We start from the raw sequence: 26,458 nt of genomic DNA on the forward strand, positions 1-26,458 counted from the left end.
CCCCCCCTTATCAATAGGGATTCCCCCTTATCAGTAACAATCCCTTTTACCGATATCGATCCCCCTTACCAATATCAATCCCTTTTACCGGTATCGATCCCCCTTGCCAATATCGATCCCCCTTACTGATATCAATCCCTTTTATCAATATCAATCCCCCCTTATTGATAACTATCCCTCCTCACCAATATCGATTCCCCCCTTGCCGATATCGATCCTCCTTACCGATAACGATGCCGTCCCGGGAGCCGGACATGAACATGGAGGCAGTTTTGGAGGGCAGTGATATCGATCCCCCTTACCAATATCAATCCCTTTTACCGGTATCGATCCCCCTTGCCAATATCGATCCTCCTTACCGATAACGATGCCGTCCCGGGAGCCGGACATGAACATGGAGGCAGTTTTGGAGGGCAGGAGGAAGTGCCTGATGGCCAGGAACGGGGACAGGCGGCCTCTCCTCTGCGGCGAGGGCACGGCCAGGTGGTTGGGGCTGCAGCTGCGGCTGTCCGGGGAGGAGCCGAGCAGGGATTCGGGAGCGGGGGAAGGCGAGCGCTGCCGGGAGCGCGGCACGGCCTTGGCCAGCTCCGGCTTCTTGATGAGCACCCACTCGTACCTCTCTGCCTCGGGGCGCACCTGGGCAGCGGGACACGCCTGTGAGCCCCGGGGCACCGCGCCAGCCCGGGGGAAGGCGCTGCTGCTGCTCCGGGTCTGCAGCTGGGGCAGGCGAGGGACGGGCTGTCCTGGCAGAGCAGCAACGAAGGGACAGAGCCAGACACAAAGCGTGACTTACCGTGAACACAAAGCACTCCCCTGTCCCAAAAAAGCCCGATGTGGCTCCGCTCTTCTTCCTTTCGGCCCAGTCGGAGGAGAGAAACGCCCCACACACCTGGGGAGAGAGCACAGGGGGCTCAGGGGATGGATCAGCCTCAGCCGTGGCCTCTCTCCCCCTCACCCAGTGGGGTCACCCAGCCTGTGCCCTTCCCCAGCCCTGCCTGGGAAGCGCTCACCTCCCCCTCGGTGGTTTTGATCAGCAGCACCGTGGGTTCGTAGCCCTCACAGCACGTGTAGAACCTGCAGAGATGGACAGGGCGGGCTCGGGGGGAGCTGGAGCCCTGGGCAGGCTGTGCTGGCTGGCCCTGGCTGCTCACAGCATGCCTGGCACAGTGTGGCACACGGGGACATCCCTGCCTGGCACACCCACAGGGCTCCCTGTGCCCAGCTGTTGGTGGCCATCTGGGCCAGCCTCTGCCCCCTGCCCTGAGCCGCGCTCAGGAGCCCGAACCGAGCCCAGGAGGGTCCCCAGCAGCCCCAGAGGTGGCCCAGGTCACTCGTGCTGCTCCTCTCTCCAGCACCAAGCCCTGCCCAGGTCTCCCCCCGGGGCAGGTGAGGCTTCACCTCTGCAGGCTGCAGCCGTCCTCGGAGGTGGAGAAGAGCAGCAGCGGGGGGAAGAGCGAGAAGCGCTCGGGGATCCAGGACCAGACGAGGCGCATCTCCTGCGCCGTGACAGTGCTGGAGCTGAACTTCTGCATGTCCACGGCCAGGTGGAAGGACGGCCTGCGGGGGGAGGGACATCAGGCCGGGCTGGGTTCCTCTGCTTTTTGGGGCACGGCCCCTGCAGCAGGTTCTGCCCTGCCCTGTGCACCGTGAGCTCTCTGCCAACACCCCCAGCTCTGCTGTGCCGTGTCCCCTGACAGGGTCACTGACTATGGCTGTGCCGTGTCCCCTGACAGGGTCACTGACTCTGGCTGTCCATGTCCCCTGACAGGGTCACCAGCTCTGCTGTGCCATGTCCCCTGGCAGGGCTCCCCAGGGGCTGCGAGGGCCCAGCACAGCCACAGCTGGGAGGTTCCTGCAGCTCTCCCAGGGGTTCCCCACAGGAACTCCCATTTTGCCAGCTCAGCCCCAGAGCTGGGGGGCACAGAGCTCTCTCACCTTCTCTGCACCACGGTGATGCCCCTCTCCACCAAGGCCTTCCTGTTGGCCATGTGGAGCAGCCAGATCTCCTTGCGGGAGAAGAGCCGGATGCCAAAGGCTCTCTCCAGGAGCTTGTCCACAGTCGCGTGCTCGGCGATGTTCCTCACGAAAGCCTGCAGCTCCGCCTTGATGTCGGAGCCCTGCGGCCCGGCCGGGGCGGCCGAGAGCCGGAACTGCTTCAGCAGGGCCAGGGCGATGCGGTACAGCACCTTCTGGCCCTCCAGCAGGAACACGTCCAGCACGCGCACGGCGTAGGCGAAGGGCAGCCCGGGGAAGAGCCACGACAGCCACTCCGAGTAGACCTCGAGCACGTTGTCGGCGGCGCCGGCTATGAGCTTGTGAGCCGCCGGGCAGTGCTTGCTGGCCAGGTCCCCGAAGGTCATGCAGGAGGCCTGGTGGGCCAGGAAGGACTGGTCGATGTAGGCGGCGTGGGGAGCGTTGCTGGCGATGAGGCGCGAGAGGCTCTCGAAGCACTGGGCCTCGTCCTCGCTGTAGTGCAGCAGCAGCGCCGCCAGCGCCGGCAGCAGCGGGCTGTGCGTGATGTCGGGGAACAGGGCGCCCACGCAGATGAGGATCTTCTTCAGGGCCGTGACCCCGTGCGGGCTGAGGCAGTAGGTGGGCACGGGGCAGCCCTCCAGGAACTCGGGCAGGGGGTGCGAGCTCACGCTGGGCTTCCCGAAGAGCCGGCCGGCCACGTCCCGGTACACGAGCGCGTCGGGGGTGACGAGGCGGCAGGAGACCCGCTGGATGAGCCGGGGGTAGAGCCGGGCCCGGCCCGCGTGGCTCCCGGCCCAGCAGCCTTCCCTCGCCAGCCGCTTCAGCTCCTTCGGGGGCCTGCCCAGGACGTCCCGCGGGATCTGCGCCGGCCCCTGCGGCTCCGGCATCTTGTCCCAGTCCACGAAGTGCCCGCAGCCCCGGCACGAGGAGGTGTCGATGTCCCAGGTGTCAGCCTCGGACGTGACCACGATGGTGACCGGGGATGAGCCGAGCGCCTCTGCGGGACAAAGAGCTTTTACTGATCGCCTCTCACCGCCCCACCGGCAGCGTTCCGCCCTGGCTCGGGGTGCTCTGAAGTCTCACAGCCGCGTCCTGCGTTTCTTTGTTCTCCCCCGCAAAGAGAAGCGTTTCAGGCTTTGCCCTCTCCCGCTCCCATCAGCTCCGGGCCCCGGAGAAGTGCGGGGCCGGGTCCCAGCTGGCTGTCAGGGCTTCTTCTCACACCGTGAGGGGCTTTTCAGCCCTCCCAAAGCTCCCAGCCCCGAGGCAGGGCTCGGGCACCGCCGGCCCGGCGCTGGGAAGAGCAGGGTCTGAGCTCCGCCTAGAGAGACGGGAGCGGCATTTCCCCGGCGCTGCGGAGAGCTCGAGCGAGCCCTGTCGGGGCTGGGAGCTGTCCCCGCGCGGGTGAGCTCTGCTGGGCACTCATCATCGGCCGGGGATACCGCCAATTAGCACTCATTAGCTCTCGGATGTTTGTATCGTGCCCGTGCTCAGCTGCTGGGGCCCAGGGATGGATTCGCGCTGAGCCAAGGGGACACGGGGGACAGCCCGTGGTGGCCCTTCGGGGGGTCCTGACGCCCGGGCCGGCTCCGGCTCTCGCTCTCCGGCTCAGTTTGGCGCCTGCCCAAGGCCAGCAGGAGGAGCGGCTCGGGCTCAGCCTGGTTCAGGGCAGGAGCTGCTGCATCCGGAGCCGCTCGGGCCGACTCCTGTCCCGGCCACAGCCTGACCCCAGCACGGTCACGGGGGCTCCTGGCCACAGAAACCAGGCTGAGACAACACCGGGGGTCGATCAGGGGCTGTTTGCTCTCCGAATTCACCTCGTCCTCTCTCGGGGCGCTGCCCTGCCCGGGTACCGAGGAGCAGCAGCCCGAGCCCACCCGCCCGCGGTGCCCCGGCCCCGGGTGCTGAGCGGAGGCTCCGGCTCTGCCCGCCCCGGGACGGCCCCGGGGGGCTCGGGGCAGGAACGCGGCTGTGCCGCAGCCCCTGCGCTCCCCGGCCGTGGCCCGGCTCGGCGGGTCCCGCTCGTGGCACTCACCTGGCCCGGTGCCCGTGTCCTCGCCCGCGGCCGGCTCGGCCATGGGCAAGGCGGCGGCCGCGGCCCCGGGGCAGCGGGGCAGGCTGAGCCCCACCTGCAGCATGTGCCAGCTCGGCCACCCCGCGGGTCCCCTCTGGCCCGCACCTGCCCGCGCTTTTAAGGTGCGGGCCAGCCCGCGGCCCCGGCCTTTGTTTGGGGTAAACACAGCGAGGGTGGAGCAGCTCCGCGCCCGCATCGCCCCTTCCTGCCCCGATTCCGCGCCGGGCCCGGCTGGGGGCTGTAAACACCCCGTGGGCCGCGATAGCATCAAACAGCAACACGGGCAGTAAATGAACCCTTTATTCCCGAGGATAACCTTCGTGCTGCCGCTCGGGCTGCGGCTCCAGCGGTCCCGGTGCGCCCCCGGGAAATGGCCGGTACCGATCGGTCCCAGCCTCAGAACGCGCTGCAGAGCTGCGGGACGAGCGCTGTGCTCACGGACACAAGGGCTGCGCTGGAGGAAAAGCGGCCTCCAGCAGCCGGGAGAGGCTCCCAGGACAGCGCCCCGCTCCCGCAGCGCTGCCGCAGAACTCTAGGCTCGGGCTGCGCTTAGCGGGCACTTTTATAGGCATCCTAACCTTGTAAAGGATGTTTATTTGCCTTTAAAATCGGATTGTTTCTGGTGTGATAAGAGCAGCTGCAGGCTGTTCCTGGCCTGCCTCCCCGCCTGTGAAATAGGAAATATGAAATATGTAGAGGCCGTGGGGCTCGGGCTGAGCAGCGCAGCCCAAGGCCATGAATGTTTGATGGGGGGCAGGTTGCTCCTGACCAGGTCCGGCTGCACCTGCAGCACCTCCCTGAGCATCCTCCGGCCCCGCAGCACCTCCCGAGCACGGCTCCCTGCTTGAGGAGCCTCTCCTTTCCCTCACCTTCGCCGTGCGGTGCCGAGTCCCTCGGGAGCAGCTCGGCTGTCCTGTCACCCCTCCCTTTGCCCCTGAAGAGCGGGGAGCCCCAGGAGTGGGGGCGAGGGTCAGCAAAGGCGCCCGGGCTGTGCCGGGGGCCAGAGGGGCGAGGGGTCTCCCAGTGGGAGTTATCCTTATCCTGATCTCCTTCTCTGGATCCCCCCCGGAGCCTGGCCGGGGCCTGACGGGCTGTTCTGCTCCACAGGCTGCTCCCACAGGGGCAGTGCCGGCCCCAGCCCCGCTCCTGGTCCCAGGGGTCCCCTCACCGCACCCCGCGCTGCTCCCCGGTGCCAAGGGGCCGCTTGTTCTCTCTGCAGCCCCGACCCTGCCCAGCTCCGGCTCCCGCTGCCTTCCCCGGACCCTGCCGGCCGCCTTATCCTCATTTGCCTTCCCCAGGACAGCGGTCGCCTCTTCTGCCAGCCCCCCGCAGCTCCGACACCTCCGGCAGCCGCTCCGGAGATGGAGATGGAAGTGAATTAGGGACAGGGCGATAGGAAATGTCGCTTCATGCGTTTTTAATGGCGAAATATGAAATATGTAGAGGCCGTGGGGCTCGGGCTGAGCAGCGCAGCCCAAGGCCATGAATGTTTGATGGCCACGGTTGCGAGAGCATCTCCGGCTGTGCGGAGAGCCGGGCCAGGGGACAGAGCCCACCCCGGGGGCTGCCGGGGCCAGCGGGGGGCTCAGAGCCCCCCAGGGCACCGCTGGCCCTGCGCGCTCCTGGGCAGGTCGGGACGTGTCCCCAGCCCTGCCCGGCCAGCGGGACAGCGGACAGGAACTGAGGGCGCCTGGGGGGCTCATTCCCGGGGACATCGCCGGGAGGAGAGCGGGGATCAGCCCCGGGAACGGGGAGAAGAGCGGGATCAGCCCAGGGAACCGGACCGTGCTGAGGAGATGCGCTCGTTTCGTTATCAATATCCTTATCAGCATTGTTGCCATTCTGCCCCGGGCACGGAGGGGGTTCAGCCGAGTTTGGGGCTGGGGTTTTGGATGGGGAGTCTCAGAAACCCCAAATGAGTGGGATTTTCTCGTTACCAATATCCTTATCAGCACTGTTGTGATTGTCCCTATCGCTGCCGTCATCGCTGTTGTTATCAGCACGGCCCCGCAGCCCCGTGACGAGGGCGACAAAGCCTCGTTGGCAGCGCCCCGAAGCTGCTCCTCAGGTTTGTGCCCCATTTGCGTCACCGATCGCATCCAAAAACAAAGGGAGAGGCCAAATCCCGGCGGATCAGGGGTGGGAAGGGCTTGGAGCTGCTGCGGGAGCGAGGGGCCGCGCCCACCGCAGCCAAAACAGCGCCAGTGCCAGCAGCGCCAGTGTCACCGGGGGACGGGGCAGGGAGGGCAGCGATGTCACTGCGGATGGGAGGGACAGGACTGGGGGTCTGGAGAAGGGAACCGGTGCCACCGCTCCGTGTTGGGTTTATGTGGCAGCAGGGAGGGGTGGGGACAGCTCTGGTTCTGTGCTGGGCACATCTGCACACATCTGCACCTTGTACCGCGCACCTCTACACCCCGAACATCTCTGCACCTCTGCTCCTTGTACTGAAAAGCTCCACACCCCGAACACCTGCACCTCTACACCCCGAACATCTCTGCACCTCTGCCCCTTGTACTGCAAAGCTCTGTGCCCACCCTCTGTGCACTGAACCTCTGCCACCGTAAACCCCGAACATCTGCATCTGTCCCTGGGCCCCGCACATCTGTCCCTCTGCCCCGAACACCTGATCCTGCCCCTGTGCCCCCCGAACACCCGGCTGTCCCCTGTGCCCCAAGAACAGCCGGCTCTCCCCTGTGCCCCGCAAACAGCCGGCTGTCCCCTGTGCCCCCCGAACACCCGGCTGTCCCCTGTGCCCCGCAAACAGCCGGCTGTCCCCTGTGCCCCAAGAACAGCCGGCTGTCCCTGTGCCCCAAGAACAGCCGGCTCTCCCCTGTGCCCCTGCACGGCCCAGCACAGCCGCTGCGCCATCGGCCCCGCTCCCCGCACTGCCGCACGCTGGGGCCGGCCGCGCTCCGCCGGGCCCGTACCCCGGTACCTCTCTCCATCTCTCCCCTCTCTCCATCTCCCTCTGTCCCTCTCTCCCAGTTCCTCTCTCCCCGCTCCTTCTCCCGTTTCCCTTTCCCCTCCGTCCCTCCCGGCGCCTGCGCGCGGCGCGTCCGGGCGGATCCGGCGGAAGCGCCGGGCAGGTTCCGGGGCCGCGATGGCTCCGGACCCCTGGTGAGCGCCGGGCCGGGGCTGGGGCCGGGGCTGGGGCCGGGAGCGGGCCGGGAGCGGGCCTGCCGGGGCTGCGGAGCGTGCGGAGCCTCCGGGGCCCGGCACGGGCGGGAGCGGGGCCGGGCTGTGCGGGGTGTGCGGGGTGTGCCTTCCCAAAGCCATCCCGGTGTGCGTGTGTTTGGGGTGCTTTCCCATCCCGGTGTGCGTGTGTTTGGGGTGCTTTCCCATCCCGGTGTGCGTGTGTTTGGGGTGCTGTGCCTCCCCTTCCCGGGTCCTTTCCCATCCGGGTGTCCGTGTGTTTGGGATGCTGTGCCTTCCCTTCCCGGGTCCTTTCCCAAAGCCCATCCCAGGCTTTGGGGCTGTTGTGTCTTCCCCTCCCGAGGCTTGTACCGGCGGGTCCCAGCCCATCCCAGCTAATCCACCAGATCCCAGCCCACCCCGGCCGATCCCATCAGATCCCAGCCGATCCCATCCCCATCTCCATCCCATCCCCATCCCCATCCCGTCCCGTCCCATCCCATCCCCATCCCATCCCATCCCATCCCATCCCATCCCATCCCATCCCATCCCATCCCATCCCATCCTATCCCATCCCATCCCATCCCATCCCATCCCATTATCCCATCCCATCCCATCCCGGGCTCAGCCGCTGCTGTCCCCGCAGGCTGTCGCTGCTCGCCGCCGCTCGCCAGCTCGCCCAGGACATCGCCGAGAAGCTGCAGGAGCGGAACCGCTGCCAGCGGAGCGGGGAGAGCTCGGCCAAGGTGCCCTGGGCTGGGTGCGGTGTGCCGGCTGCGACGGCCCGGGAGGGCGGGATTCCCGGGATATGGGGCGGAATTCCCGGGATGCGGGGCGGAAATCCGGGGATACGGGGTGGAATTCCCGGGATGCGAGGTGGAATTCCCGGGATGCGGGACGGAATTCCCAGGGTGCGGTGCGGAATTCCCGGGATGCGGGGTGGAGGAAGATGCGGATCGGGGCCGGGCTGTGTCGCTGCCGGCACCGCAGGGGAAGGTTGTGTTCCAGCGCCGGTGTCTGTCCCTTAAGGGATCTGTAAGGGGAACGGGAAGGGAGTTTGGGAATGAAGAGCGGCTCCCCGGTGTCACCGCGGTTTGGGGTGAGCAGCGGTGAACCTGTGCGTGCGGCAGCGCTGCTTCTGGGAGGAGCTGCGGCCGTGCTGGGCACGCCCTGCTGCCTGCTCGGGCTGTCCCTGCGGGATGGAGCCGCTCCAGAGAGTCGGGGATGCTGGGATGGAGCTGGTCCAGAGGCTCAGGGATGCTGGGATGGGGCTGTCCCAGAGAGTCAGGGATGCTGGGATGGAGCTGGTCCAGAGGCTCAGGGATGCTGGGATGGGGCTGTCCCAGAGGCTCAAGGATGCTGGGATGGGGCTGTCCCAGAGGCTCAGGGATGCTGGGATGGAGCTGGTCCAGAGAGTCAGGGATGCTGGGATGGGGCTGTCCCAGAGGCTGGGATTCTCAGGGATGCTGGGATGCTCAGCAGCTGCTCTGTGCTCTCTCTGTGAACAGAGAGCAGATGTTCCTCCCCCAGGGCTGGCTTCTGCCTTTTGCAGTGGCTGCAGATCAGAGGGAATAGGAATCTTGCAGCCTTGTTTTAGCTGCATTTCTAACAAAATACAAGCCCAGAGTTAAACAGGAATGAGAAGCAGCAGTTGGAGCTCACCCAGGAATGTTGTGTTCTCCACATTTTCCCACTTCCTGTTAAAGAAGTAAAATAAAGGTTTTCAGGAGGCTGCTTTCCCTGGGGCTCCAAGCCTCATCCTTTCCTTCAGGAGCAGCTTTGAGTCATTACCTGCTCCCTTGGCTGTTTTCAGATGAAAATTGCTGTAAGCCCTTGAGTTGGTCATTTATAATAATTTCATAATTAAAGCTGCAGTGGTTTTTCTCCCCCTCTCTGTGTCAGGGCTGTAATGCAGTGCCTGATCACTGGGTCTGCTGGGCCACTCACTTTGCTGAGAACTGTTCAAATCCAATGTTATTTTTGAAATGTTTCCTTGGAAGAAGTTCTGAGGAAGAGCGTGTAGGCTGTGCACAGTAATCAGTGCTGCTGAATGGCTGCCTCACTTCAGCAGGAGTTGAGAAGGGGTCTCAGAAACCCCAAATGAGTGGGATTTGAGCAGTATTTCTCTGGCTTTGGAGCGTTTGGAGGTGCAGATTCAATTCCTGCTTTCAGCATGGTGAAGTATCAGAATTGCACAGATACACCTCAACAACAGAAGACCAATAAAAAGATTGCTGCTCAATCTGTCTGTGTTTATAGAGGGCAAAGTTCTCTAGTGCCACCAGCGCCACCTCTGAGGAGCCCAAGCCCCAGTGAGACGTGGGGTTGGTGCTGTTTGGAGCTTTCTGGGGCTGGAACTCTCCGGGCTGGTGTTTTATGGAAACACTGCACGGGTGGCTGACTGCTCCATAAAATCATTTGTTCCATGCCCTGTGTTTTCCAGCTTGCTTTAATCCATTAACAGGTAAAGGGGAATATTTGGCAGTGCTTGATTCTACTCTAAACAAGGCTCCAGCAAGGAGAGAGGTGTTTCCATAACAGAAATGCCTGTTGAGAAACCCACGGCTGAGCAGTCGCGTGTCCTGCGCCTCCTGAGTGCTGTAATGCAGGGAAGTGTCTTTGTACAGTACTGGCCTTCTAGGGAGAATGTAAACAGGGTTTCATTTCTGTAGTATTGTGCAATTAGCACGGCTGACAAACTTCTTGCTTGTTGCTGAGCCAAAAATAGAGCACAAAATCTAAAATGGAAAAATAAACGGTGAGGAAGGATTTTCATCCAGCACTTACCATCTGTAAACTCTGCTCCGTTAAGCTGATCATAAAACTTCCATTGGTTTCTTTTATTTTCTTTCTGCTTTTCTTCTGCCTTGGTTTTCTGTACAGGAGGGGAAATCTTTTGCTCTCTCACTGCAGTTTCTGCCAGGCTGCTGCCTTTGGTGACTTTTTTGGCCGTGTCACCTTTGTGCTCTGTTGCTGTTCTGGGTCAGTCAAATGCATCATTCTCCACCTGGAGCGGAGAACAAACAAAATTAATTACATTTAATTACCTGATTGCAGAGCTGGAGGCCACACAGAGGCTTCAGCACTCCCAAAATCTCTGATCGCCCGTGCTGGTTTGGATCTGCTGCCACGGTGGCGTTGGGTGCTTTGGTCCAGAGGTGGATTCTGGCTGCCTCAGCCTGGCTGCATCTGCTCTCTGCTGTGCCTGGTGGTGTTTGAGAGCAAACCCCAGCCAGTCAGAGAGTTTCAGTCTCCTGGGGCTGTCCTGCTCCATCCCAGACGGGTTCAGTCTCTCAGGCTCTGCTGCTCCATTCCAGACAGATTCCATCTCTCAGGCCCTCCTGCTCCATTCCAGATGGGTTCAGTCTCTCAGGCTCTCCTGCTCCATCCCAGAGAGTTTCAATCTCTCAGGCTCTCCTGCTCTATCCCAGACAGGTTCAGTCTCTCAGGCTCTCCTGCTCCATCCCAGACAGGTTCCATCTCTCAGGCTCTCCTTCTCCATCCCAGACAGGTTCAGTCTCTCAGGCTCTCCTGCTCCATCCCAGACAGGTTCAGTCTCTCAGGCTCTCCTGCTCCATCCCAGACAGGTTCCATCTCTGCTGCTCCATCCCTGAGCACACAGGCAGGGCCTGGCAGCACTGCCCCTGCAGAGGGCTGCTGCTGCTGCTGCTGCTGCTGCTGCCTCTGTGTCTCCAGGAGAGCAGGGCTGAGAGTGAGAGCAGATTTTCCTCTCTCCAGCTCCCCGCAGAGCAGCTGGGGTTGCTGCCTGTTGTAAGCCACAGCTTGTAAACAAGAGGCACAGCAAGTCTTAATTAGAACGACTTGCATTGTTAATTGCAGTTTGAGTGGTTTTTTTTTTGCATAACTGGAATGAAAAGAAATAACATCTGAGGAGGAAAAGCTCAGAGGATAATGTGAGTTTGAGTTGGGAAGGGGTGGGGGGAAAGCAGGAGGGTTCCTGCAAGCCTGGGGTTTGCTTGCAGCAGGGAAGGATGGCTGAATTCCATTTTTACTGAGAACACACATCTGGGGCTTGGGCAGGTCGGTGGTGAGAAAGGACTGGGAGTGCTGGGTGCTGCTGAGAAGGGAAATGGAACAATCTGGATTTCTTTGGGGTCTTAGGTTTCAAGTCTGGAGGAGTTCAGTGCAGGGAATGTGTGAACCTGTAGCAGCCTTCTCTCTGATCCTGGTAGCTGGGAAAGAAACCTGGTGGCAAAAGAAGCTGGTGCTTGTATTTTTACTGAAGATCAGAGGAAAGAGCTGGAAATTTATCTGGAAAATATTAAAATGTGCTGAAATGTTTTGCCCATATAAAGAAGTGTGTTTATAAAGACTTGAAAGACAGCTTTCCATATCCATCAGCATTAATGCCTCAGAGTTGTGTTTGTGAAACTGTGCCATTGTTTTGTAAGCAGTGACTTCTGGCTCTGAGCGGGCTCTCTGGGCTTGCTGGAGCCCTTCACACCGGTGCAGTGAAAATTAAATATATATATACATGAAATGTCATGCAGATCTGACAGAGCAGCCAGTGACAATGTCTGTGTTCCCCCAGGTCAACGTGGCCATCAGGTCCTCGCTGCAGAGCCTCAGGGAGAAGATTGAGCAGCTGAGGGAGCAGCTGCTGCGGGCGGTGTCCACACGGCAGATGTATCTGTGCCCAGCAGCCCTGCCCCTGGGGCACCTGGAAAACGTGCTGGGAAAACGTGCTGTGCACAGTGTGCTGTGGAAATGTGCTGGGAAAATGTGCTGTGCAGAGTGTTCTGTGCAAAGTGTGCTGTGCACAATGTGCTGTGGAAATGTGCTGTGGAAATGTGCTGTGCAGAGTGTTCTGTGCAAAGTGTGCTGTGGAAATGTGCTGTGCGAAGTGTGCAAAATGTGCTGTGTAGGATGTGCTGTGCAGAGTGTGCTGTGCAGAATGTGCTGTGTAAAGTGTGCTGTGCAAAGTGTGCTGTAAAAATGTGCTGTGCAAAACATGCTGTAAAAAACGTGGTGTTCACAATGTGCTGTGAAGAATGTGCTGTGCAAAATGTGCTGTGTAGGATGTGCTGTGCAAAGTGTGCTGTGCAGAGTGTGCTGTGCAGAGTGTGCTGTGCAGAGTGTGCTGTGCAAAATGTGCTGTAAAAATGTGCTGTGCAAAATGTGCTGTAAAAAACGTGGTGTTCACAATGTGCTGTGAAGAATGTGCTGTGCAAAATGTGCTGTGTAGGATGTGCTGTGCAAAGTGTGCTGTGCAGAGTGTGCTGTGCAGAGTGTGCTGTGCAGAGTGTGCTGTGCAGAGTGTGCTGTGCAGAGTGTGCTGTGCAGAGTGTGCTGTGCAAAATGTGCTGTAAAAATGTGCTGTGCAAAATGTGCTGTGCAGAGTGTGCTGTGTCAAGTGTGCTGTGCAGAGTGTGCTGTGCAGAGTGTGCTGTGCAGAGTGTGCTGTGCAGAGTGTGCTGTGCAGAGTGTGCTGTGCAGAGTGTGCTGTGCAGAGTGTGCTGTGAGGGAGCAGCTGCTGCGGGCGGTGTCCACACGGCAGATGTATCTGTGCCCAGCAGCCCTGCCCCTGGGGCACCTGGAAAACGTGCTGGGAAAATGTGCTGTGCAAAACATGCTGTAAAAAACGTGGTGTTCACAATGTGCTGTGAAGAATGTGCTGTGCAAAATGTGCTGTGTAGGATGTGCTGTGCAAAGTGTGCTGTGCAGAGTGTGCTGTTCATAGTGTGTTGTGCTGAATGTGCTGTTCATAGTGTGCTGTGCAGAGTGTGCTGTGCAAAGTGTGCTGTGCAAAAAGTGCTGTAAAAATGTGCTGTGCAAAATGTGCTGTTCATAGTGTGCTGTGCAGAGTGTGCTGTTCATAGTGTGCTGTTCAGAGTGTGCTGTGCAGAGTGTGCTGTTCAGAGTGTGCTGTGCAGAGTGTGCTGTGCAGAACGTGCTCTCAGCCCCTGCCACACGCTCTGGGTTCCCCTCGTTCCCTCTGCAGGACACTTGCTCTCCAGAAGGTTCTCTGTGCTGCTGTTGTTACTGTCAGGGCAGCTGCAGGCCAGGAAGGGCTGAGCACGCTGGGCTGCTGGGACAGAGCCTGGCTCTGGTCACCTCTGTCCCCCCAGCCTTGCCTATGGCTGAGAGCAGCTTAAGCAGAGGTCTCAGAGCTCAGAGCTGCCTGTGCTGTGCAGGCACTGCTGTGAAGCAGGGTCACTTGGCCAGCACTAACTGCCCAGTGCATTTTCCTCTGCCATTTTCTCTTGGCCAAGCCTTGCTAAAAGCAAGGAGGAAGCTTTGTCCAGGCTGGGGTATCCTGGCTTTGGCTTTAAGACACAGCAGCCCTGCAGCTGCAGATTGATCAAAATGCTGCAGAGCACACCTTGGGAAGAAATCAGGTTTTCTGCTAGGAGTGTTATCTACCCCATGGCTAGACTGGGAGATGCTGGAAGAGCCAGGTTGGAGGGTCACAGGGATGTCCATCTCCCTAAGGTATCAGGAGCAGTCTGGTTTGAGGGAGGGGTGTTTAATTTCAGACTGGCACAGCAGAAACCCCTCCTGAGCCCTGAGCCTGAGTGCTGTGCTGGTGGCCAGGGCTGGAGCTCCCAGTGGCTGCTTGGGCAGGCAGATGCTGCTGCTGTGGCAGAAAACACACACAAACCAGTTCAGCCAGTGCTGAACCCACTCAGCAGCACTTGGGAGAGAGTTCAAGTCCCTCAGGGTGTCCCCAGGGTTGGTTTGGAGATGTCCCCAGAGCTCCCCTGTGGGCACACTGCTCTGCAGAGGCACTGTGTGATTGTTCCTCTGCTCTCCAGGGGCTCTCGGGTGCTCTGCTCAGAACTGCAGCTGGAAACAGATGCTCAAAGGAAAATTTTGGTTTTTCTCTGATCCCTTGGCTGGCAGCTGCTCCCCTGGTCTGTGTGAGGAGCCTGCAGTGAAGTGAGATGAGAAATACCCTGCTGATTTTAAAGGCTCTGTTCTGCTTGGCCTGCCCTGGTGGTGACAGAGTAATTTGGAGTTCTCTTAAGAAATCTCTTCCTTCCCTGAGCTTAACCTGTGCAGTACTGTTACACTGTCAGTGTTAGAGACCAAAAATAAACAGAAAATGACTTTGCTTGGATTTTGGAGGGGAAATGCTATTCTTTCTGCTAATTTGGCAGTAAATGTCCTTCCAGTTCTCTAATTATTTTGAGATGATGACATAAAGATCCTTCTGTGGCCACTGTATGAAACCTTTTGTTTCAGGTATGTAAAGAGCAGAAACACATTTAGAATAACAGCAGGTTTCATTCAGAAAAACGTGACCAATCCTCTTAGATCTTGGAGCCTTTTTTTGAGTTAAAATCGTTTTTTGATGATCAGGAAGTCTGATTTATTTTTTGAATGCATAACAAGTATTATTTTATGAAATGAAATGAAAGCTTCTTCGTGTTTCTGAGTTTGGTCCTTAACCCAGAGCCATCAGCACACAGCTGGAGGGGGACAGGAGGCAGAACTTGGTGGATGAGCTCCTGACCCGGCACAGACAGCTGGAGGCATCCTACAGGAATGAAGGCCCAGAGCCAGACATGAGCAGGTATGGCCCTGTCCCCTGAGGTCCCCGTGCAGCTCAGCTTTGGGTGCATCTGGGGTGAGCTGAGCTCATTGCCCCTGCAGGTACCCAGGGCAGTCATCTGCTTAGAAATGAGGTGGTTTTGTCAGGGACTGCACGTTCCTGGCAGCTCTCTTCATGCCTGGAGAGGCTCCTGGAGCAGAGGCTGGGCAGAGTTAAAGGAATAAAGTTTATTAAATTTATTAAAAGGCCTCAAAGGATCCGCCTTGGGCGACAGGAGTAAAATACCAAAATCCCTTGATAATTTCAGGCCCCATTAGAAATGATTAGGGAATCCAGTATTTTCCAGCAGAAGATAACATCAGAGAGTATTTATTTGCTGGTGCTGCAAGACTTGATGTTTTATAGTTCTCTTTTAACTTCTTTTATTAAAAATGGATAAAACTATGCCAAATATTCCATCTGGTGAATTCCCACCCCTTCCATGGTCTCCCTTGTGGGTCTGGTTTGCAGGGGTGCAGGCAGAGGCACCTCAGGGCCTGAATCTTGTGCCAGGAAATCTAACTTTGCTCTCTTGAGCCCTGAGCCTGGGCTGGGAGTGGGTCTGTAGGGAAGGGGCTTGGAAGGAATTTGGAGGGATCTTGGAGGGATCTCAGAGGAATCCTGGAAGGATCCCGGCAGGTCCTGGCAGGAGCTGGTGTCAGGCACGGAGCCCCCGGGCTCTGGAGGGCTCAGCTGCCGTTCCCAGCTCGGGGTCCCTCTGCTGTCCTGGCGGATCCCGGCCCAGCTTTGGGATTCTGGAGGTGGCAGAGCCACCCTGGAATGTGCCTGGAGCTGACATCAGCTTTGCCCTGCATTAGAACAATCAGCACCTGGGGTTTGATGGGGCTGAGCGCTGACACTTGCCTGCCTTGTGCTGCTTTTCCATGTCTAATCCAGCCCTGCTGTGACAGCCACGGTGCCCAGGCTGCTCCTGCCAGCAGCCCTTCCTTTCATTAACCTTCCTGCACCACTGATCACATATTTATTGTCCAGGGCCTGGGGCTGGGGCTTTGCCCTGGAATTAAGCTGCTTTCCGTCTGGTCAGCCCTCGGTGAGTTCCACATCCCGTGGGAGCTGCTCTGAAGCTGTTTCTGGGCTGCAGGGCTGTGCTTTAATGCTCTCAGGGCTGATCCCAAGTGACAACTGCTGCAGGACGCTCCCTGCCTGGGGACAGCACTCCTGCCCCTTCCGGCCCCAATTAAGGTGCTGCTGGAATTCCCAGGGAAAGGCTGGGCTCTTTGTGTGCCCCCCTGGAGCAGGGCCGGCTGCACTTCCTTCAGTGGGGCTTTAATGACCATTTCAGTGTCTTCTGCCCCTTTTCCTCCCTGGGAGAAGCTGTGCAGGCTGTCAGAGCAGGGGCTGCAGTGGGGCAGAATTCCCAGGCTCTCACTCCATTCCAAGGGCAGGAGAGCAGCCAGGAGTAGTGACTTTGTGGGGTCTCACTCCATTCCAAGGGCAGGAAAAGCAGCCAGGAGTGGTGACTTTGTGGGGTCTCACTCCATTCCAAGGGCAGGAGAGGGGAAGCAGCCAGCAGTGGTGACTTTGTGGGTCTCACAGGTCAAATTTTCAGAATATTTAAACATTTGTGGAGACAGAGGAATGGGAATATTCCCACTCCTGTCTGACCAGTCTCAGGCTGCAGAAGTCCATGTCAGTCACCAGAGATCAGTAATTTACCTGCCCTTCTTGGTGTCTCTTGGAATTCCTCAAAAATAGAGACAGCTTCTGGTGCCTGTGGGACACAAAATCCCTTCAGTAGGAGCTACCCTGGTACATTTTAGAGGAGTCCATAATCTTCTTTCTCTTCAGTGTGGGTCACCATTTTTCCTGGTTGAACTCTTCCTGACAGATGGAATGTATTTCAGCCAGGATCCAAACAGGGATTTTACCTGATGCCAAAAAGGCCTCAGTCCATGAGTGCCCAGCTTCAGGTGTCAAATGCTTTGGGAATCTGGCTCTTGCTTGTGGGGGCCAAATAAGAAAAGAAGGAAATAAGATCAACAGGAGGTTTTCAGGTGCTTCTGAAAGCCCTTCCTGGTGTCCTTCCTCCCTCCCAGTTCTGCTGGAGCCTCATCCGGGGATGGGATGGGCTCAGCTCTGGGGTTTGCCCACCCAGGAGAGCCCCTGAGTGCCAGGACCAGCTCTGGGGCTGTCCAGGGTCACAGTGGCTCTGTGGTCAGGGCTGCCCAAATACAGAAAATTTGTATAGATTTTTTTTCCCCCCAAATTTCTATATTTATGTAGAAAATTGTTTTATTTATTAGCTTGGAGCTTCCTAAAAATACAGAGTGAGCACTGTAAGTGAGAGAACGTCCCAGTCCTGCAGCTCCCCTGTGGAGAGTGACCTGTGAAGCCAGGCTGGGGTGCCCTGGGTGCTTCAAAGAGCCCCTCTGTAGCTCAGGGAATGTTCAAGTGATCATCCACCCAACTGTCTTATGACCCAGGTTTTGTTTAGAACTCAGTCGTGCAGAGCCCTAAGCCTCGATGTGTGGCCTTGGCCTAAAGTAGGTGCTGCTTGAGTAATCCAAGTTACTTGGGAGGTGTTCTCAGAATTGTCAGTGAAACAAAAGAGAAGCCCTCCCTCGTTAGGCAGGGACAGAGCTCCCTGGTTTTAAACCCCATCACCTTTTGTGCTCGGGCCATCGCTGAGCCCTGTAATTAGTTAAATCTGCTCCCCTCATCAAAAGCCATCCCCACGCTGCACTGCTCTGTGAGGCTCCCCAGATTTGCCTGATTAACTTGGCTAATTGGATAAGCTTTAATCTTCACACCAGCCAGGCGAGGCAGGGCAGGATCAGGAGGAAGTGGAAGGTGGTTCCCAAACATGTCACAAAGATTATGGTGCCCAGCACAGCGCTTGGCATGACCCAAGAGCACCGGTGGGAGGGAGAGGGGCAGAACCACAAACTATTCCAAATTTGCTTGCCTTGGCTGTTTTTTAACAGGCAGGAGTAGCTGTGCTCGTTTTAGCAAGCAGAGAGCTGTCTGTTCCCTGTGCAGAGTTAAACAGCTCTGTCAGATGTTGTCACCCTGGGTTTGTTTCCTAACTGAGGTGAATTGGGTGAGCTGCAGTGTGTCTCCATCCTTAGCTTCTGTCGTGGTCACAAACATGGTGCCACTTGTGGGCCTGGGGGATAAAAGAGCACATTTGATCCCCCTGAGCAGGGAGGAAAGCTGGGTGATGTGGAAAACTGCATTCCAGGTGTGTGTCACTTTGTCTGATCAATCCTGATGGCCAGCCTCGACAGATACCTGGAAATTTAATGGCCAGCCTTGAGAGATACCTGGAAATGGAATGGGGTGCAGGGCTGGGATGCAGAGGAACCCCAGCTCCTCTCTGGTCACAGCACAGCAGGGCTGGCTCTGCTTTGGAGTTCAGCATCTCTGGGATGGATAAAGGAGATGCTGAGATTTAGAAAAAGTGCTTTTTAACCACTTTTATTAAAAGGAGTTTTCTTATGTTTTTCTATTTTTTTAGTATTTTTTTCTATTTTTTCTAATTTTTCCTATTTTTTCTCTTTTTCCCTCCTCTTTTCTATGGTTTTCTATTTTTCTCTTTTTTCCTAATTTTTCCCTATTTTTTTCCTATTATTTTTCTATTCTTCCCTATTATTTTTCTATTTTTTTTGAAATCGTGGAGAGCCTGGGAGAGCCTAAAACCCCTCTCGTGTCTTCTGTCTGTGGAAGTGCTTTGGGGAAGAGCAGGGAAATGGGGATGAAATACAGAGTTGAAAGAAAGGAAAGCAGAAAGCAAAAGCTCCAACCTGTGACCATCTGGGGGAAGCAGCCTTAGCATGCCTCCCCCAAACCTGAGCTGCAGTTCTGGGGTCAGGGACTCTCAGTCTGTTGTGAGGTTTGTCCTGGAGGAGCTGGAAGGCAGAAAGCAGAAATCTGCTACTGAGGAAATACTTGAGTGGGGTTTCATTTTACTGCTTGGATTTATGTGCCCTGGACGTGGAGATCTTGTTTTCTGTGGTCACCAGGGAAGTGTCTGTAATGTGAACAATCTCAAGTCATAATTCTTTGGAAAGAAATCCCATTATTTAATTACTCTTTCATTTAGGAGTGTGTGCTCCTGGCTTCTCGTTCGGGTTGATGCCAGACTAGGAAGTGCAGGAAGGGAGCTGTGTCCATCTGCAGTTCTCAAAATTCAGGAATGTTCCTGGTGAGGTTTGGTCAGCATTGCAGGGAATTAAGTCTCATCTGATTTGCAGCTCTGTTAACAAGTGGATCCTTTTGCTGTTTGAGGTGTAACAGTATTTTTATGAGCTTTGATCACATAGCAAATCCAGGAATAATGTGTATTCCCAGGAATGCTGTGTGCATTTTATATGGATTTATTATACAATCTGTGGCTATTTATACAGTCTGTTTATCCCTGTGAGACGAATTCTGTCCTCCCTTACCACCTGCAGCCTGTGAGGTGGGTTTGTTTTTGGGGTGCTGGGCTGCGCAGAGCCCGGGGTGCTGCTGCGTGCCAGGGGCAGGGCACACAGCAGGGCTGGCAGTCACTCACTGGCACTCTTTGCAGATCCAGCCTCATGGCAGGAGGGGCCACACGAGGCCTCGCCAACCCCTGGCTCTTGGAAGAATCGGAGGAGACCCGAGGACTTGGCTTTGATGAGCTCAGGCAGCAGCAGAGGAGGATCATTGAAGGTACAGGAGCCTTTCTGGTTGTTTGAGCATCTCTGGCACTCGGGAGAGGAGCTTTTATTTGAACCTCAATGCACCAACCTGTGCTGAAGTTTTATTCTTCACTGAAGCTCCAGGCAGCTGCTTTCTGTGTTTGCAGGAGCAGCATTGTGCTTGCGATGTTCTTACCTGGATGCAACCTCTTAAATTAAATTTTGGAAGTCCTGACTTTGCCCATGTTCATGGTTTTGGTGTGATCCATAACTGTAGGGGTCTTGCTGGGTGCATTAAAAGTCTTGTTGAACTGGAACAAGGTAAGAATTAACTCATCCAAAAAGGGTCTTCATTTTGGCCCTCTACCCCCATAAGGAGTCTCTGACTTTGGGAGTGTTGGGAAGGCTCAGCCTGGGGAGGTTGATGAGGTCATTTCCAGGCCATTCTAGTGCTGGAAGTGATGCCATGAAATCAGTCTCCAGGAAAAGCCTGCTCCACTCTGCCTGGGCACGACGGGTGTGCAGCTCAGGAGAATGCCTGGATGGTCCAGGAGGGGCCTCAGCTGCATTTTAATTACGTTATAGGTAATTAAAGTGAGGCTGAAGGAGGCTGCTGAAGTGGAGGGTGTCCTGGGCACCCCCTTTGGCCGTCACTGCTGTGCCCTGGGCACTGCCCCTCTGCAGCTCCTCCTGTGCCAGCCTGGCAGCTCAGGGCAGGGAGAGCTGCACGTTTTGGCTGAGGGGCTCCGTGGTGCCTGCAGGGCACAGGGGATGTGCTTCTTCCCCCAGGAGCTGTGCAGAGCTCCGGGAGCACAGCACCCTGGTCCCTGCCCTGCTCCCCTCAGCTCTCCCCACCCTCTGCTTAAAAAAAATCTCTTTGAATTCTTTGGTGTTTGCATCACCTGTTTTCTTTTATTCATGTTAAAAGTTGCTTGGAAAATTTAAAAAGGCTAATCTGGAGCTCGCTGTGTGTGCCAGAAAATCCCCTGCATTTATGATTGAGTAACAGCTAAATGTTAAATTCTTGGATTTTTTTTTATCCTTTTTTTTTTGGATCCAGCAAAATGTCCCAGCCAGAGCAGAGAAATTATTTACCCATCATTCACATTATTTCAAGAGTACTGTTGCCATAAGGATTAATTTTCATGTTGTGTTCATGTGTTTTTCTTAATACATTTTAGCCCTTTAAGCACAGGTCGATTTTTTTTCCTTCACTTCTACCTATTTTATGTAGCCTGGCATTTCAGCAACTTTTGGAAGTAATTTAATGTATTTTCCTGGTGCAGAACAAGATGCTGGACTCGATGCTCTTTCTTCAATCATATCCAGGCAAAAACAGATGGGGCAGGAAATTGGGAATGAGCTGGACGAGCAGAACGGTAAGGAGAGGATCTTGCCTCACTTTTCTCTAAGGTGGGATTTGTTTTCTTCTCTCCTCACACAGCTGCTCCTTCTGTCCAGAGCAAGCAGCTGGCACTGGAGGTTTGCTGTGCCCATTCCTCCCCTGGTTTTCTGTGCCTCTCTCCATCCCTGTGGGCTGTGGCCAGGGTGGAACACTTGGGAGGTTTCCCCCAGCCTGACTTTTGAACAGAGGCATTGGTGATGGCTGCTCCAAAGCACAGAATGGATTCGGTGCTCCATCTTCTGCCTTTTTCTGTTTTATGACAGTTTTTATGTGTTGCAGGGCTTCACTTCAGCATTCTCACTCTGTGTCTTTCCTGTTTAGCTGAGTGGAGAAGTCTTGAGCCAGCGACTCAAGGAGAAGCATTGCATTGTTAGCTCCAAGTGGTTGGGTTTGGGAGGGTTTGTGGCAGTGAGTGTAGCTCAAATTAATGTAATATTGACCCAGGAGAGCACCTAGCTCCTTTCAGAGGAGCCAGTGGCTGAGTGGAGTTGCTCTCCTGCAATAATAAATCAGTGTGCTGTGTTACCTCACTGCACGTGGCACGAGCTGGCCCTGGCAGGGCAGATCCTCCTGACTGCTCCATTCCTTCCACCTGGAGCAGCCCAGTGGGAGCCCTGGCCTTCATCCCTGCCCTGTGCTTCCCCTCTGGGCAGGGCAGTGTCCTTTGCCTTGCTGAGAGCCCTGGAGCCCAGCCCTGAGAGCTGCTGCTTCCTGGAGTGCTGTTTGCCCTCTGCAGCCCCCTGGGAGTGAGGGGCTCCAGACTGCATCCCTGCCATGAGTGCTGCATGGGAGCTCAGACTGCAGCATGTGAGGCGCTCCAAAGTGCATCCCTGCATGGGAGCTGACTGCAGCATGTGAGGGGCCTCCAGACTGCATCCCTGCATGGGAGCTCAGACTGCAGCACGTGAGGGACTCCAAAGTGCATCCCTGCCATGAGTGCTGCATGGGAGCTCTGCTTGCAGCTCAGATTGAGGGGTTCCAAACTCCATCCCTGCCTGGCAGCTCACATTGAGGGGTTCCAAACTCCATTACTGCATGGCAGCTCAGAGTGAGGGGTCCCAGACTCCCATCCCTGCCTGGCAGCTCAGATTGAGGGGTTCCAAACTCCATTACTGCATGGCAGCTCAGAGTGAGGGGTCCCAGACTCCCATCCCTGCCTGGCAGCTCAGATTGAGGGGTTCCAAACTCCATCCCTGCATGGCAGCTCTGCTTGCAGCACAGTGAGGCAGGAGGATGGATTTCTCCTGTCTGCCACGGCTGAACCCAGGAGGGATAGGAAATGCCTAGAAGATGTCTTTGTTTGTTAAGTTTAGGGCTGCTAAGGAAGGGTTTGTGCAGCTGGGAGGGACCGTGCTCGGTGCTCTTGTCATGTTTGGATCCTCTGCCTCGTGTGAGGAAAGACATTTTCAATTAGGGGTCTCATCTCATAGGTGCCTTTATTAATTGTTGCTTAAAAAGTCATATTAATTGCTTTTTTTTTTCCCTCTAAATAGGAAACAGGTGGGAAGCATAGCATATTTATGGATTCTCTGTGAACTTTTGGTTTCTCCTCAGGAAAATACACAATGTGTCACATTTCCCTGTTGGGGGTTGGGGATGGTTTCCCAAATTCTTAATTTTAGGGACCCTGAGGGTTCTGTGTTTCATGCCATTGCATTTTTGCCAGACTTCTTCTAGCAATGAGACCTGGAAATACCTGTGACATGGAACATATTTAACCCTCCTTTTTACAAATCCTGCAGCTAGTGCTGGCGTTGTTTGTCTTAGGGACACTTACAAAGCCTTGAGCACATTCCTGTGTTTTCCTGGAGCTGGAGGCAGCTGTTCCTCGGCAGAGGGGAGCTCTGGGAGCAGGGGTGGTGAGGATGGTGTGCTGCTCAGAGCCTGTGTCCCACAGCGAGCAGCAGCCCTGTGGGAAGGCTCAGCAGGAGAAGTTGGAGCTGTGCAGGGGATTGGGAGCAGCCTGGCCCTGCAGCTGTGGGGCAGTCCCTGCCCCTGGCTCCATCCCTGCCAGGCAAGCAGAGCTCCCACGTTTCTGCTGACTTGGTGCAGTCCCTTTTTCTGGGCTTTTTTGGCAGATATGGGGGGGATAAGGTCAGGCATTCTGCTGCCACTGGCACCCTGGAAAAGCTGAAGTCCTTAGCAATATTTTCCAGGGGCTGTTTCCCTGTGCACATCTCCCTTCGTGCCCCTGCTTAACCACGAGCAGACTTTGCTCAGGCTCTGTGCCAAGCTCGTGTCGCTGCTGCTGCTCAGGTTGATGAGGATAACTGCCCTGTAATTTCCCCTTCCCTGGAATCCCTTTCCTTCCTGGTGCTGAGTGATAATGGCATCGTCTGGCTTGTGGGGAGGCAGGGGAAGTTCATCTTCATTAAGTGCTGCTTCAACATTTCTCTTTCCTCCAGTCAGACTTTCCATCAGAGCTCCTTTCTGTGGGAAGCTTCACTTCCCCTTCCCTGCCTGCTGGGGATGTTCCCACCTTGTGCTGCTCTTGAAATAAAACCTGGCTCAGTGCAGAGGCAGCTGATAATGTGCATTAATGAATTAAGCTTTAGGCAGCTGGGTACTGATTTTGCAGACCTGTTCCTCGGGTCTGTGTTTTCCATCCCCAGGCAGCTCTCTGGAGGTGTTTGCACTCCCAGCTCCGAGGTGGCCAGAGCATTTTCCCCTGAGTGCCAGCTGGTGTAGCTGTGCATTTGCAGATGGATTAATTATGCAAAGTTTACTCCTCAGTGCGAATTCCTTTGTGTGTGTTAAATGACTGCAGAGTGATGGAGCTGCCTTTGGGAGGGAGGTGGCTGAGGGGCAGGGGGGGAGCAGGGCTGGAGCTTTGTCCAGGGCACCCCTGGGGTCTGGGGGCAGCTGTGCCCATGGGAAGGTCCTGCACGTGGACCCAGGTGACACCAGCCTGGCCTGCCTGAGCTCCACATTTCCCACCCATCCCTACAGGAACCCTCTGGAGGCAGCAGGGGCTGCTCAGGTGGGGTCCCTGCAGGCACAGAATGTTCTGGAAGGGCCCATTCCCCAGGGTGGGTGGCTGAGCCCCATCCTTGGCTCCCCCTGTGCACCATCCACGCTTCACTGGGGGTCTCAGTGGTTCTGTGCTCAGGTTCTCACTGCAGCCCTGTCCTGCAGATTTGGTGGCTCTGCTTGAGGCTGATGGGCCCTTGCAAACCTCCTGAGCTGGGCATTTTGCACTGATGAGCAAAATAGGAGCTGGGTACCAGGAGACATTGTTTTTTTCCAGCCTCAGGAGTCCGCTAGCAGTGGGGGATTAGCAAAAGAATTTTCCCATCATTAGCTCCAAATTTGGCCCCAGAAAACTTTCTGTAATCCTTTCATCTGTTCCATAAAAAAAATAAAAAAGAAAGAAAATAGTGTAAATGGCCTCTGGCCCTGGTGATGAGGCAATCTAATCTAGTGCAATAATTGTGGAAGAATGCTTTCAGAAATTGTGAATGCTGTTTGTTTTACCCTTATAGAGATGTTGTTTTCTCATTGTGACATGCTTGCATGAGAATGGAGTACTCTGGGATGGATGGTAAATATTGGGAGCTTGCAAAACTTGCCCAGTTTGGCGTTTTTCCCTGCCAGTGTCATTTCTTTGCTCTCTTGAGGAGGGGTTCTTTGCTTCCAGCTCCTCTGAACCTCACAGCAGAGCATAAATCAGTTCATGGACAGATAAGCTGCAAAATCAGACCCTTCATGTCCTTTTCCTGCTCAGGAGAGTGCTGTGCCCAGCCAGGATGCTCCTAGCCAGAACGGATCATTTTTAGTGAACCCTCTCTCATAATAATCCTTTAATTATATGGTTATGTAACGTTTTGAATTTCTTGTCAAAACCAAGTTTTTAAAACCGACCAGAAATTGTGGCGTGGTGTTTGTGTTTACAATGGCTGTGCAGAGCAAGGTCGCAGTGTCACCTCTGGTCACAGTGGGTGGCACAGGACCCTGGGGACACCCAGCTCAGCCTGCTGGGAGGTTTTTGTTACCCTGAGAGCCTGGTGTTTGCTGTGTCAGAGTGCCTGAGCCTGGAGCCCTGCTCTGGACACACCTGGAGAATTGTCCTGGCGTCATCAGCAAAGGGAGTGAACGTCACTGATGTTTTCTGAAAAATCCCTTTGCCAGGGTTCTTCTCCTGGGAAGCTGAGAAGCCTCAGGGAAAAAGGAAAACAATGTTGTCTGAGTTGCTTCTCCTGTGTTTTGCTGCTTTGGAATGTGGTTGGAGATTGTTTACCCACAGGTGGTTGTTTCATTGGTTTTGTGTGAATTCCATGTGGATTCATTCATGTGGATGGCCAGTCAGGGCCAAGCTGTGTCAGACTCTGGAGAGAGTCACCAGTTTTCACTGTTATCCTTTTAGCCTTCTGTCTGTGCCCTTTCTCTATTCTTTAGTATAGTTTAGTGTAGCATTCTTTAATATTATATAAGGTCATAATACAATAAACCAGCCTTCTGAGAACATGGAGTCACATTCATTCCTTCCTCCATCCATTCATTCCTTCCTTCCTCCTCCATCCAGGGTCCCCAAAGCCACCCCAAGTGGAAACATCCCTGGTGCTGCAAGGATTATTGGAAGCACTGGCAGGATGAGATTCCCCCTCCCAGGGCAGCTCAGCTCCTGCTGCAGCAGCCCAGCCAGGACATGGGCAGTGAAAAATCTTCTCCTAAAGATTATTTATGTGCCTGTTGCAGAATCCAAAAGTTGTTTCACATTTCTGTTTATTAGCAGCGTTTCTGCTGTAATACAAACTAATTAGCACTGTGCATGGGCTGGGCTTGAGCTGTGAGCCTCAGAGCAGGGGCTGGGGATGCACTGCATCATTGTTAGGATTTGTTTGTAGATCAGAAATGATTGAAGATTGAATTTGTAGGAATGTTCATCATCTTGTCTGAACAAGATCTGTTCCCATCCTATGGAGTCGCAGCCCTGCCTGCTGTGACCCCCTTGGAGGGGGCTCCAGTCCTGCCTGGGGGGTGTTCAGCATTCCCTGGAAATGCTGCTGGTTAAAACCGACCAGAAATTGTGGCGTGGTGTTTGTGTTTACAATGGCTGTGCAGAGCAAGGTCGCAGTGTCACCTCTGGTCACAGTGGGTGGCACAGGACCCTGGGGACACCCAGCTCAGCCTGCTGGGAGGTTTTTGTTACCCTGAGAGCCGTGGTGTTTGCTGTGTCAGAGTGCCTGAGCCTGGAGCCCTGCTCTGGACACACCTGGAGAATTGTCCTGGCGTCATCAGCAAAGGGAGTGAACGTCACTGATGTTTTCTGAAAAATCCCTTTGCCAGGGTTCTTCTCCTGGGAAGCTGAGAAGCCTCAGGGAAAAAGGAAAACAATGTTATCTGAGTTGCTTCTCCTGTGTTTTGCTGCTTTGGAATGTGGTTGGAGATTGTTTACCCACAGGTGGTTGTTTCATTGGTTTTGTGTGAATTCCATGTGGATTCATTCATGTGGATGGCCAGTCAGGGCCAAGCTGTGTCAGACTCTGGAGAGAGTCACCAGTTTTCACTGTTATCCTTTTAGCCTTCTGTCTGTGCCCTTTCTCTATTCTTTAGTATAGTTTAGTGTAGCATTCTTTAATATTATATAAGGTCATAATACAATAAACCAGCCTTCTGAGAACATGGAGTCACATTCATTCCTTCCTCCATCCATTCATTCCTTCCTTCCTCCTCCATCCAGGGTCCCCAAAGCC

At 55.6% G+C, this 26,458-nt stretch overlaps 2 protein-coding genes across 2 annotated transcripts in view; one reads left to right on the top strand and one right to left on the bottom strand.

Moving 5' to 3' along the window:
- Window positions 1–302: 302 nt before the first annotated feature.
- Window positions 303–4,132, bottom strand: LOC121355486 (TBC1 domain family member 24-like; the record flags this gene model as incomplete). Its single annotated transcript, XM_041470941.1, has 6 exons — window positions 4,007–4,132; window positions 1,936–2,971; window positions 1,399–1,557; window positions 1,011–1,074; window positions 794–889; window positions 303–636 (listed from the first exon to the last, which is right to left on the bottom strand). Coding segments are annotated over exons 1-6 (1,792 nt in total), but the record flags the coding sequence as incomplete, so codon positions are not given.
- Window positions 4,133–7,105: 2,973 nt separating this feature from the next.
- Window positions 7,106–26,458, top strand: part of STX8 (syntaxin 8) — an 83,632-nt gene continuing 64,279 nt past the window's right edge. The window contains exons 1-6 of the mRNA XM_041470942.1: window positions 7,106–7,165; window positions 7,827–7,926; window positions 11,733–11,827; window positions 14,607–14,717; window positions 19,267–19,391; window positions 20,647–20,739. Coding sequence (XP_041326876.1) covers window positions 7,149–7,165; window positions 7,827–7,926; window positions 11,733–11,827; window positions 14,607–14,717; window positions 19,267–19,391; window positions 20,647–20,739 — 541 coding nt within the window. The 5' untranslated portion in view covers window positions 7,106–7,148. The remainder of the gene's footprint in view (window positions 7,166–7,826; window positions 7,927–11,732; window positions 11,828–14,606; window positions 14,718–19,266; window positions 19,392–20,646; window positions 20,740–26,458) is intronic.

The sequence above is a fragment of the Pyrgilauda ruficollis genome, unplaced genomic scaffold (genome assembly GCF_017590135.1).
Source record: "Pyrgilauda ruficollis isolate IOZ18807 unplaced genomic scaffold, ASM1759013v1 scaffold250, whole genome shotgun sequence".
Classification (NCBI taxonomy): domain Eukaryota; kingdom Metazoa; phylum Chordata; class Aves; order Passeriformes; family Passeridae; genus Pyrgilauda; species Pyrgilauda ruficollis.